The sequence below is a fragment of the Delphinapterus leucas genome, chromosome 14 (assembly GCF_059928025.1).
Source record: "Delphinapterus leucas isolate spDelLeu-1000000601 "Yukka" chromosome 14, BTC_Dleu_Yukka2, whole genome shotgun sequence".
NCBI classification, from domain to species: domain Eukaryota; kingdom Metazoa; phylum Chordata; class Mammalia; order Artiodactyla; family Monodontidae; genus Delphinapterus; species Delphinapterus leucas.
Window position 1 is genome coordinate 62,715,652 of NC_143142.1, and position 12,714 is coordinate 62,728,365.

At 42.5% G+C, this 12,714-nt stretch overlaps 1 protein-coding gene across 1 annotated transcript in view; it reads right to left on the reverse strand.

Annotated features, from left to right (window-relative positions):
- The window catches only part of LOXHD1 (lipoxygenase homology PLAT domains 1), a 201,731-nt gene that overhangs the window by 129,715 nt on the left and 59,302 nt on the right, over positions 1-12,714 (reverse strand). Inside the window, exons 9-12 of the mRNA XM_089895136.1 lie at positions 6,671-6,806; positions 5,983-6,143; positions 4,884-4,970; positions 4,320-4,455 (exon numbers count right to left, since the gene is read on the reverse strand). Of these exons, the coding sequence (XP_089751262.1) occupies positions 4,320-4,455; positions 4,884-4,970; positions 5,983-6,143; positions 6,671-6,806 (520 nt within the window). The remainder of the gene's footprint in view (positions 1-4,319; positions 4,456-4,883; positions 4,971-5,982; positions 6,144-6,670; positions 6,807-12,714) is intronic.

Here is a 12,714-nt window from a genome sequence, read left to right on the forward strand (position 1 = left end):
GCCCTTCTGTCACTAACCCGGGTCCTTGAAGTCTTTAATCAATAGAAATTGATAAGAGGCCAGAAGAGAAATCCAGGCAAGGCTTTAGTGGGACTCGTGCCAGAGCACAAGGGAGTGAAAACAAGTAGCAGGTGCCCTTGCTTGCTCTCTGAGGAGGGCAAGCTGGTCCCTTAAATGGGGTGAGGGTGGGGGCGGATTGGTGGGTCAGGCTGGAGGGGCGGCTTAGGTGTCTGTCCACACCCTTGGCGGTGCTGTGTGCAGGGATTATGCTTTTGCTCCCGGTACCTCAGCAATGGCAGTTGGTTTGTGGTCTTCTTGTATCTTATAATTGCCCCCAACTGCATTTATGTGTGCAGTTATATTTAGTCCCTTATAGTTGCTTTGTATTCTGTCGCTAGAGATTCAAGCACTCCAGTAAATGGTGCCAGGTCCCAGCTTATCTCACTTCAATCCAATACTAGTCGTTAGAGAATTTTTTTAAATTGCAGTTGTTCTTTAATAGTATCACAGAAGGCAAAAACAAAAGAGAGCTATGATAGCCCCATATCTTATACACTGTTTAAAATGTATCAAGGGTGTTTTTGTATGTAACCTATAGAAATGCTCTTCCTTCCTGCCCCTCCCACCGTGATCTCTCCTTATCTATCACATCCCCACCATGCAAGACCTAGCTCAAATGCCTGAACAAAGTTTCTCCCATCTTCCTCAGCAGGAAGTTTACCTCCCTACTGTGTCTACTGCATTCATTCAACTCCTACCTGTTCCACCTTCAGAGTATTTCTTGAATTTATGTCCTCCTCCACAGTCTACCTGAACCCTGCACAATTTCAGGACCACTTTTTCTTTCCCCTGGATGATTTCTTGTCCCTAAAATACATCCTCCACACACCCACAAGTCCTTGACAGAGCAGGAGAAATGTGGGGAGGAAGGAACTGGATGGAGTTCAAGTTCAAGGGTGGTGTGAGTGTCATCAAGGTCATGAGAGGCCTGCGAGGGCAGGAGCCTGAGTCAGAGGTGGGGACTGAGTCAGAGTTCAGAGGAGCAGCTTTGTGGGATGAGCCCAAGTGAGGTACTGAGGAGTGGCTGGTTGCATGGGAGGGAGGTGGAGGTGAGCAAAGTGGACGAGGACCAGCATGTGGATGAATGGGTTTTCCACATGGACATTGATGGAAGCGGAACAAAAGCTCTCAGGTTTTGATATGTGCAAAAATTACTTGGTGTGTTTGATAAAAATACCGATTACCAGGCATAGCCCTCAGAGAGCCTAGTCAGTATATCTGGGATTGGGCCCAGGGATCTTCATTTTAACAAACACTCTAGGCAGTTTTTATATAAATGGGACCCTGAGCATACTTTCAGAGACACTATCTGTTATGGGCTGAGTTGTGTCCCCACCAAATCCATATGTTGAAGTCATAACCCGTCAGTACCTCAGAATGTATTTGGAAGTAGGATCTTTAAAGAAGTAAATAAAGTAAAATGAGGTCGTATGTGTGGGCCCTAATCCAATATGATTGATGTCCTTATAAGAAGAGATTAGGACATAGACATGAGCACACACACAGGGGAAAGATCATGTGAGGACACAGCGAGAAGATGGTCATTTTCAAGGCAAGGAGAGAGGTCTCAGGAGAAAGCCAACCTGCCAACACCTTGATCTTGGGCTTCTAGCCTCCAGAACTGTGAGAAAATAAATTTATGTTGTTTCAGCCCCCCAGTCTGTGGTATTTTGTTATGGCAGCCCAAGCAGACTAGTTCACTGTCCTAGAACAATGGTAGGAGTTGAGAGGTCTAGAGAATGACCAGGGGGCACCTTGCAAAAGAGGAACATGTCCAGAGTGAACAGAAGACGGAAATGAGCTGGGGCAGAGGCCACATTGTGGGTGGTGTGAGCCTCAAGGCCGAAAGGGCAGTGGGAGTCAGGAGAACGGCCCCTCCCACTAGCCCCACAGTTGTGAGGACAGAAAACTGGGTTTGGGGGGGAGGGGAGCCATGCTTCAGTCAAGGTACGGAGGAGATGGAGGTGAAAGAACATCCTGGGCATTTAAGTAAAAATGGCAGCTTTCTCTCTGAACAAAACTCACTAAAATGATAGCGAGTTTAAATACCTGACAGTGAGTAATTTAAAGATTTAAATTTTAAAGATTTTTTTTATTTTAAAGATTTAACCAAACAAAAGATTTTAAAGATTTAACCAAACAAAAAATGTTCACCAATGAGGCTCAGGGAAAGGGATGAATATAGACAACAGCAACCAGATTTCAGAAGCTGGAGCACAGCTAGAAAAGTGTGCTTTTCACAGCGCCTTAGCACAGTGGGTCCTCAGCAGGAGCACTCACAGCCCCTAGAAATTTGTTGGACAAATTCCTGAGCCCCCCACCCCAGACCTACTGAATTAGAAAATCTGTGGGTGGGCCCCAGCAATCTGCGTTTTAAGAAGCCCTTCAGGTGACAATGCTGAAGTTTGAGGTCCCCTGACTTAACAGACCAGAGAGAATTGATCAGAGCTATCAGCTGTGAAATTTGAGAAGTAAGGTTGCAAAGTCTCAGGAATGACAGCACCAGGTAACTTTGGAAATAAGGAGTGAGGAGCTAAAATTATGAGAACTGGTTAGAAGGATTTAGAAAGCAGTTAGATCCCAAGACCATCTCCTCAATTGTTCATACCTGCAGGCTCAATTCTAGCACATAAAGAGGGCAGATCAGGTAACAGCGGGTGTGTTTCTGCCTTGGTGGGATACATGTCACATAGAGTCCTAACTGGGGGGTGGGCAGGAATCATATGTTATTTATCATATTTACAGGGAGATGACAGCCTTGTTGCCAAAGAAAATACTGCTGAATGTGAAAAGGCAGAGTATAATTTGCTGACCTAGGAGGCAGGAGATCTTGTTCTAGGTCTCACTCTAACTGTATAATCAGGGCAAGAACTTCCTCAGTTTCCTTATCTGCATCAATCTATTTTAAGGACCTTTGAACACAAATATTCCATAGTCCATTTTAATTAATTCCATAGTCCATTTTAATTAAAAATGAAGAAGAACCATAAAATAGTACTAATTGCAAGCATTGCCTAATTAGACTAACAGGGTGATCCCTTTTTAGATATTTGCTGTTTGGGGTTTCTATGTTTTTGTGTACTTAACTCTGTTCAAATTGTTTAAAAATATACATACAGAGCTTCTACTGGGTGCGCAAATGCCTGAGAAGTGACACTATCAAAATACTTAGAAGGACTACTGGAACTATCGATGACATCGTAATTTACTTTTTGTAATTTTGCAATGTTATTCTACTATTTAAAAAAATTAAGCATAGCCACAAGGATAGAAAATAGGTTAATTATATTAAGTGCCAATTCTGATCAATTGCTAATGTTTGCTTGCAGTGCTATATTGAGGGCTATGAAGCTCATTTCAGACTAAATGGGAGAGAATGCTGTGATTACTCAGTAATGTCTGCCAAGAGTAAAGGATAGGACACATGCCGTGTATTTGCCGGCACTCTGGTGGTATAACCTAGAGGCAAAATGATCTCCTTTTCCCTCTTTGAATGTGGATGCTAGACTCCAGATTAAAAGCTCAGCTCTCGGGCTTCCCTGATGGCGCAGTGGTTGAGAATCTGCCTGCCAATGCAGGGGATATGGGTTCGAGCCCTGGTCTGGAAAGATCCCACATGCCACGGAGCAACTGGGCCCGTGAGCCACAACTACTGAGCCTGCGTGTCTGGAGCCTGTGCTCCACAACAAGAGAGGCCGCAACAGTGAGAGGCCCGCGCACCGCGATAAAGAGTGGTCCCCGCTTGCCACAACTAGAGAAAGCCCTCGCACAGAAACGAAGACCCAACACAGCCAAAAATAAATAAATAAATTTATTTAAAAGCTCAGCTCTCTTCTACTAGCCGCAAAAAGAAATAGAGGATTCATAAGGGAGCAGTCAAGTGTGGCTATAAGAGCCCAGATCCAGCCTTCCTTTTTGAGGACCATCTTATGCATAATTTGAAGAGGATGTTTCCTTTAATTTCAGGGAGTGTGTGGAGAAATATTGTTCAGTGTGGATTCTTCTCATCCCCTCATAGCCAACCTGAAGACCCAGAAATCTCCCCATTCTCACCCATGCCCATCATAAAGCCTTAGCATCATGGAGATGGCTACTACAAGCCGGTCTTGAGTCTAGGACCTTCTAAACCCATTCCTCATTCAGAAGGAGCCTGATGATGCATAGTGGACAAGACTACCAGCTCATGGGCTAGACACCCATTGGCACACCAAGTAAGAGTTCCATTACCTCCCCCAGGATGAGAGCCAGTCAATACTTACTGCCCATTATCCTCCGTACTGTTGGACCCTCGGCAGTCATTTCCCTAACGATCTCATTGTCATCCTCATTGGCATCCAACCAGCGATTACAGTTGAAGTTATACTTGTCCTTGGTCAGGGTGTTCATCAGGGTCATCTGGAATGAAGTCCTGGAGTGAGCAAGTGGTGTACCAGAGATATTCATCCATGCCTTGAGGTTCCCGTTCTGCTAGTTCATCTCAAGGAGGACAAGGCCGTCCCCTAGGGATGACTCTTGTGGAAGATGGAGTGCCAGATTAATATTTATCCCTCTGGTCCCCTGGAGACCCACAGTTGCCTAGCAGCCAGGTGATTAGGACACAGTGCAAGTCTGCTGAAACCAAAGCAACTTCTTAGTCTACTTTGGAAGTCCTGTCCCCGTCAGGAAGTCCATGTGTCATGTGTCCAAATTTAGGTCTCACTACAACCCTTCCCCACCCACACTCCCAACAGATAAAGGCAAACTAACAAGACAAGGTCATTAGAAAGAGACCATTTTGGTTCCTCTCCCAACCACCTTCTAACCCCCAAGATGGTACATCTCACCCTTTCTAAATGCCATCCAGAACCAGGACTCCTTTTATCATGCCACGCCCGAATCTTATAAAACCTGCCGAGGTCTGGGAGCTCAATCTATGGTGAGAAATAACAAGGCCTGAGTGGACAGAACCAAGTGAAATGTGTTTACCCTCATAGCTGACCCCCTGCCAGGAGGGTACCCACTTTGAGCTGTTTCTTCAGCATCAAGGGTGGATTTGCTTCAAACCACCCTCATATATTCTATCTTCTTGTGCTCTTTTAACCAATGGCACATGAGGGAGAGACAGCCACGTAGAGCTAAGGTTCAATCTGGGCTGGTGAAACTGAACAAAAATAACTGACCCACAGTAGGATCCAGACTAAATAAAATCTTCCAAGCAATAAGCTTTCAATTACAAAATCCATATGGCAGCCCTGCAAATTAGCACAGGCCCAAGCCCCAGGACTCTGCTGGGCACTGAAACAGACAAAAAGATCAATACAGTGGTCATGCCCTTTCCCTAGGGGCTCCAAGTCTAGCCGGGAAGACAAATACATAAAGAGCAATGAACTGAAGGTATAATAGAAGCACCAACGGGGTGCTCTGAGAAGAGAGCTGCAAATTACAAATTATTCTTACCTAAAGGTCAGACCAGCACTTCCGTTGACAAAACAAGCCTTGCTCTGCTTATATACATACCGAAAATTTAAAGCTGAATTTCTTTTTAAATGTTCCAAAATGTATACTTTCCTTTAAATTTGTTCCTCACTCTCTAATTCAGTCCACACTGGGCGGTTTGACACTAACTGTGCTCAGGGTCTCTGTTCCACAATGATTCCCCAAGTCACCGGGCTCCTGAATGTCCAAAGCCATTACATACTTGCTTCTTCTCCCATGCTTGGTTCTGGACTGTTTGATTCAGATGAAGGGCCAGATCTAAACTGCACCCCATCAGTACATTGCCCGTACATTAAATGTGGCATTCCTTGCAGGGGCCTAGGGTCTCTATTTTACCTTTTTGTCTTCAAACTTGATCCAAACCTGGCTTAGGAAACCAGAATCCCATGACAAATGCTTCTTACACCCCTTTCTCTTTCTTCCCTCCCACTCTGTCCCTCTTCCTACCCTAAATTTCTCAATTATTCCGGGTTTGAACCACTTGTTGTTGGGATTCAGGAGAATCTCATCTGTCCGCCCCTTCTGCCCGTAAATCTGGATGAAGATAGGAGAGTTGGTACCAGCTTTCTTCAAGTCGGTCGTCCAGACCCACAGGGACCATGGGAATTCTGCAGAGACAGGTCAAGTTGTACCATTAACTTCAAAAGTGAAGAGATTTTCAAGCTACCAGTGGGGAAGACAAGCAAATCAAAGGTGATCAGGACTGAAGTGCAGGTTGTATACAGGTGTGTCCTACCCTCAGAAACCCATTATAACAGACACTAAATTTGGGAAGCCAAGGATTCCTTGCTATTTGAGAGAGTGTGCCTTAATGTTCCTTTTAATGGTGAAAGTCTATTAGTATATTTTAAATAGGGGGAATAGTTGACTCCACCCACCCTATGACCAGTACATTCAGAGTGCAGTGTGTGCAACCATTCAGTTTAACAGCTAGCCCATCACAGCAGCTTAACGATTTGGGGCTGCTGGAGTATCAGCCTTGGTGCCATGTCTGTAATTCTATGTGGTCTGTACCTTGGAGAACTGAGGTCCCTGGGGGACCCTTTCCCTTCCTTTCCAGAGGAGAATTGAGAAGAAGGAGCACCCAGTGGTTTGACAATCCTGGCCTTTGCTGGCTCTGGGCCCCTCCACCTACTTTTCAGCCTCTTCTTCCTGAGAGACACCATCTCGTAGAGCTGCCTCTCGATCAGCCCATCTGTCTTCTTCTCATCCAGCCAGCTGCTGCAAGGGAAGGTCTGCTGGATGCCAGTGAAGGGGCACAAAATCACCACCTGGGGGAGCAGATCACATCTCCTACAGTAGGTCCCCTGGCTGGGACTTCTTTGTAATGTTCAACAGCCTCCTTAGCCCCACATTTAGGGTTGTCTGCATTACTACCCTCAAGGAATGTCACTTTTCTTCCCACTGCCTATCTCATTAAATCTTAGATCAAGAAATACCTCCTCTAAGAAATCTTCCCAAGTAGGTATCATCCATATTCCAATTTACCAACCCAAACCTCAAACATTTTTCTCTATACACATACCCTTTTGAATACCATATTTCCTTATGCACATTGTAAAATCTCCATCTGAACCAAGTTAACTAGAATACTAAATTAATACCCTATATTTGTCTTGTGGAAAAAAGGTCAGTCACATAAAATGTAATTAATATCTATAATTTAATACAAAAACTAACTACCCTCTTCAGGACTTGATCCTTATTTAACCTTCTCTCCTACATCTTCTCCATCTCTACCCACATTCTGAACTTATGGGTTTAGAACATGGCATTCTAACCCTCTCTCCTACACCTTCTCCATCTCTACCCACATTCTGAACTTATGGGTTTAGAACATGGCATTCTGTCTAACCCAGACACACCTAGATGTTTTGAAGAGAAGCATCAGAATGCCAAAGACAGAGATCTTAAGAGCATCAAGAGAGAAAAGACAGATGATGGCAATTGGACTAACAGAAGCCAGAGGATATTGGGGGGTGGGGGCATTATAACTCAATCTAGAATTCTGTATCCTGAAATTTCTTTCAAGAATGAAAATGAAAAAAAATAATTTTCAAATTAACAAAAACAGAGTTTACCACCAATAGACCTTACTTAACCAAAGGAACTTCTAAAGCATATTACTTCAGGAGGAAGAAGAAAATTGACACCAGAAAAGAGGTCTTAGATGCAAGAAGAATTGTCAAGCAAACACACTGGCAAACAGGTAGGTAAATCTGGACAAATATGACTCTACAAAACAACAGCATATAATATGTGAATTTAAAACTAATTCAAAGGAGAGCTAAAATACTCTACTTTCAAAATTGGCATGCAACCTAGATGCAGGATTATTACCATTAGAAATTTCTAAGGTTCTTGATTTGTCTAAGAGGGAATTAGGGATGGTGGTTAAATTTAGGTCTTGTCACAGTAAGTATGTATGCTAAAATTTCAATAGTAACCACTAAAAAAACCAGAGAGTGTATAATTTCCAAATCACTATCAAGAAAATAAAACCCACAACCAATCAGTTAATCAAAAAAAAGAAAAAGAAAAAAGAAAGACATAGTAAAAGCAGGACAAACAGACATGTTAATAGTTATAAAAAACATAAATGACTAAATTTATCAGTTAAAAGCTAGATAGTATCAGATAGGATTGTGATAAAGATTCAATTAACCAGAAGGTTATACTAATTCTACACCTCACAACGTAGCCTAAAACTATATAAAGCAAAAATTGTTAGTTCTACAGTAAGAAATTTAAATATCTACTACCGACATTGGAAATTTCAACATATCTTTCTTCGTAATTAATAGATCAAACAGACAAAATGCTATTAAGGAGATAGAAGGTTCAAAAACAAAAGTAACAAACTGAATTTAATAAATAAAGTCAAAATCTTAAATTCAACTCTTGGAACATATACATAAATTGAAGTGCATTGTAAAGTAAATGTCAAAAAATTTTTAAATGGCATCCACCATTGAGAGGACCTTCAAGATGGCAGAGGAGTAAGACGTGGAGATCACCTTCCTCCCCACAAATACATCAAAAATACATCTAAATGTGCAACAACTCCTAAAGAACACCTACTGAACGCTGGCAGAAGACCTCAGACTTCCCCAAAGACAAGAAACTCCCCACGTAGCTGGGTAGGGAAAAAGAAAAAACAGAGGCAAAAAAATAGGGAGGGGACCTACACCTCTGGGAGGGAGCTGTGAAGGAGGAAAAGTTTCCACACACTAGGAAGCCCCTTCACTGGTGGAAATGGGAGTGGGCTTGGGGGAAGCTTTGGAGCCATGGAGGAGAGCACAGCAACAGGGCTGCAGAGGGCAAAGCGGAGAGATTCCCGCAAAGAGGATTGGGGCCAACCAGCACTCACCAGCCTGAGAGGTTTGTCTGCTTACCCTCCAGGACAGGTGGGGGCTGGGAGCTGAGGCTCGGGCTTCGGAGGTCAGATCCCAGGGAGAGGACAGGGGTTGGCTGCGTGAACACAGCCAGAAGGGGGCTAGTGCACCACAGCTAACCAGGAGGGAGTCCAGGAAAAAGTCTGGAACTTCCTAAGAGTCAAGAGGCTGTTGTTTCGGGGTGCACGAGGAGAGGAGATTCAGAGCACTGCCTAAAAGAGCTTCAGAGACAGGTGTGAGCCACGGCTATCAGCGCGGACACCAGACACAGGCATAAAATGCTAAGGCTGCTGCTGTAGCCACCAAGAATCCTGTGTGCAAGCACGGGTCACTATCCACACCTCCCCTCCCGGGAGCCTGTGCAGCCCGCCACTGCCAGGGTCCCATGATCCAGGGACAACTTCCCCAGGAGAACACATGGCACACCTCAGGCTGTTGCAATGTCACACTGGCCTCTGCCACCGCAGGCTCGTGCCGCATTCTGGACCCCTCTCTCCCCCAGCCTGGGTGAGCCAGAGCCCCCTAATCAGCCCTCCTTTAACCCCCTCCTGTGTGGGTGAAGAACAGATGCCAGAGTGTGACCTACATGCAGAGGCAGGGCCAAATCCAAAGCTGAAACCCAGGAGTTGTGCGGACAAAGAAGAGAAAGGGAAATTTCTCCGTGCAGCCTCAGGAACAGATTAAATCTTCACAATCAACTTGATGTACCCTGCACCTGTGGAATACCTGATTAGACAATGAGTCATCCCAAAATTGCGGTGGTGGACTTTGGGAGCAACTGTAGACTTCGGGTTTGCTGTATGCGACTGACTAGTTTCTGATTTTTATGTTTAACTTAGTATGGTTTTTGGCGCTTGTTATCACTGGTGGATTTGTTTATTAGTTTGGTTGCTCTCTTCTTTTTTTAAAAAAATTACTTTAAAAATATGTTTATTTTAATTATTTTTTATTTTAAAAACTTTATTTATTTTATTTTATTTTTCTTTCCTTCTTTTTTTTCTCCATTTTCTTCTGAGCTGTGTGGCTGACAGGGTTTTGGTGCTCTGGCTGGGTGTCAGGCCTGTGCTGCTGAGGTGGGAGAGCCGGGTTCAGGAAATTGGACCATCAGAGACCTCCCGGCCCCACGTAATATCAATTGGCGAGAGTTCACCCAGAGATCTCCATCCCAACGTGAAGACCCAGCTCCACTCAATGACCAGCAAGCTCCAGTGCTGGACACCCCATGCCAAACAACTAGAAAGACAGGAACACAACCCCACCCATTAGCAGAGAGGCTGCCTAAAATCATAATAAGTTCACAGACATCCCAAAACACACCACTGGACATGGTCCTGCCCACCAGAAAGACAAGATCCAGCTTCATCCACCAGAACACAGGCAACCAGTCCCCTCCACAAGGAAGCCTACACAACCCACTGAACCAACCTTACCCACTGGGGGCATACACAAAAAACAACGGGAATTACGAACTTGCAGGCTGCAAAAAGGAGACCCCAAACACAATAAGTTAAGCAAAATGAAAAGACAGAGAAATACCCAGCAGATGAAGGAGCAAGGTAAAAACCCACCAGGCCAAACAAATGAAGAAGAAATAGGCAGTCTACCCGAAAAAGAATTCAGAGTAATGATAGTAAAGATGATCTAAAATCTTGGAAATAGAATGGAGAAAATACAAGAAACATTTAACAAGGACCTAGAAGAACTAAAGAGCAAACAAACAGAGAGGAACAACACAATAAATGAAATTAAAAATTCTCTAGAAGGAATCAATAGCAGAATAACTGAGGCAGAAGAACGTATATGTGACCTAGAAGATAAAATAGTGGAAATAACTCCCACAGAGCAGAATAAAGAAAAAAGAATGAAAAGAATTGAGGACAGTCTCAGAGACTTCTGGGACAACATTAAATGCCCCAACATTTGAATTATAGGGATCCTAGAAGAAGAGAAAAAGAGAGGGACTGATAAAATATTTGAAGAGATTATAGTTGAAAACTTCCCTAATATGGGAAAGGAAATAGTCAATCAAGTCCAGGAAGTGCAGAGAGTCCCATACAGGATAAATCCAAGAAGAAACATGCTAAGAAACATATTAATCAAACTATCAAAAATTAAATACAAAGAAAAAACATTAAAAGCAGCAAGGGAAAAACAACAAATAACATACAAGGGAATCCCCATAAGGTTAACAGCTGATCTTTCAGCAGAAACTCTACAAGCCAGAAGTGAGTGGCAGGACATACTTAAAGTGATGAAAGGGAAAAACTTACAACCAAGATTACTCTACCCAGCAAGGATCTCATACAGATTCAACAGAGAAATTTAAACTTTTACAGACAAGAAAAAGCTAAGAGAATTCAGCACCACCAAACCAGGTTTACAATAAATGCTAAAGGAACTTCTCTAGGCAGGAAACACAAGAGAAGGAAAAAACCCACAATAACAAACCCAAAACAATTAAGAAAATGGTAATGGGAACATACATATTGATAATTACCTTAAATGTAAATGGATTAAATGCTCCAACCAAAAGACATAGACTGGCTGAATGGATACAAAAACAGGACCTGTATATATGCTGTCTACAAGAGACCCATTTCAGACATAGGGACACATACAGACTGCAAGTGAGGGGATGGAAAAACGTATTCCATGCAAATGGAAATCAAAAGAAAACTGGAGTAGTAATTCTCATATAAGACAAAATAGACTTTAAAATAAAGACTATTACAAGAGACAAAGAAGGACACTACATAATGATCAAGGGATCAATCCAAGAAGAAGATATAGGAATTGTAAATATTTATGCACCCAACGTAGGAGTACCTCAATACAAAAGGAAAATGCTAACAGCCATAAAAGGGGAAATTGACAGTGACATAATCATAGTAGGAGACTTTAATAACACTCCACTTTCACCAATGGACAGATCATCTAAAATGAAAATAAATAAGGAAACACAAGCATTAAATGACACATTAAACAAGATGGACCTAACTGATATTTTTAGGACATTCCATCCAAAAACAACAGAATACACTTTCTTCTCAAGTGTGCATGGAACATTCTCCAGGATAGATCACACTTTGGGTCACGAATCAAGCCTTGGTAAATTTAAGAAAATTGAAATCATATCAAGTATCTTTTCCAACAACAATGAGACTAGATATCAATTACATGAATAAAACTGTAAAATATACAAACACAGGGATGCTAAACAATATGCTACTAAATAACCAAGAGATCACTGAAGAAATCAAACAGGAAATCAAAAATTACCTAGAAACAAATGACAATGAAAACACAATGACCCAAAATGTATGGGTTGCAGCAAAAGCAGTTCTAAGAGGGAAGTTTATAGCAATACAATCCTACCTCAAGAAACAAGCAACATCTCAAATAAACAACCTAACTGACACCTAAAGCAATTAGAGAAAGAAGAACAAAAACCCCCCAAATTTAGCAGGACAGAAATCATAAAGATCAGATCAGAAATAAAGGAAAAAGAAATGAATGAAACAATAGCAAAGATCAATAAAACTAAAAGTTGGTTCTTTGAGAAGATAAACAAAATTGATAACCCATTAGCCACACTCATCAAGAAAAAAAGGGAGAAGGCTCAAATCAATAGAATTAGAAATGAAAGAGGAGAAGTAACAACTGACACTGCAGAAATACAAAGGATCATGAGAGATTACTACAAGCAACTATATGCCAATAAAATAGACAACCTGAAAGAAATGGACAAATTCTTAGAAAGGCACAACCTTCTGAGACTGAACCA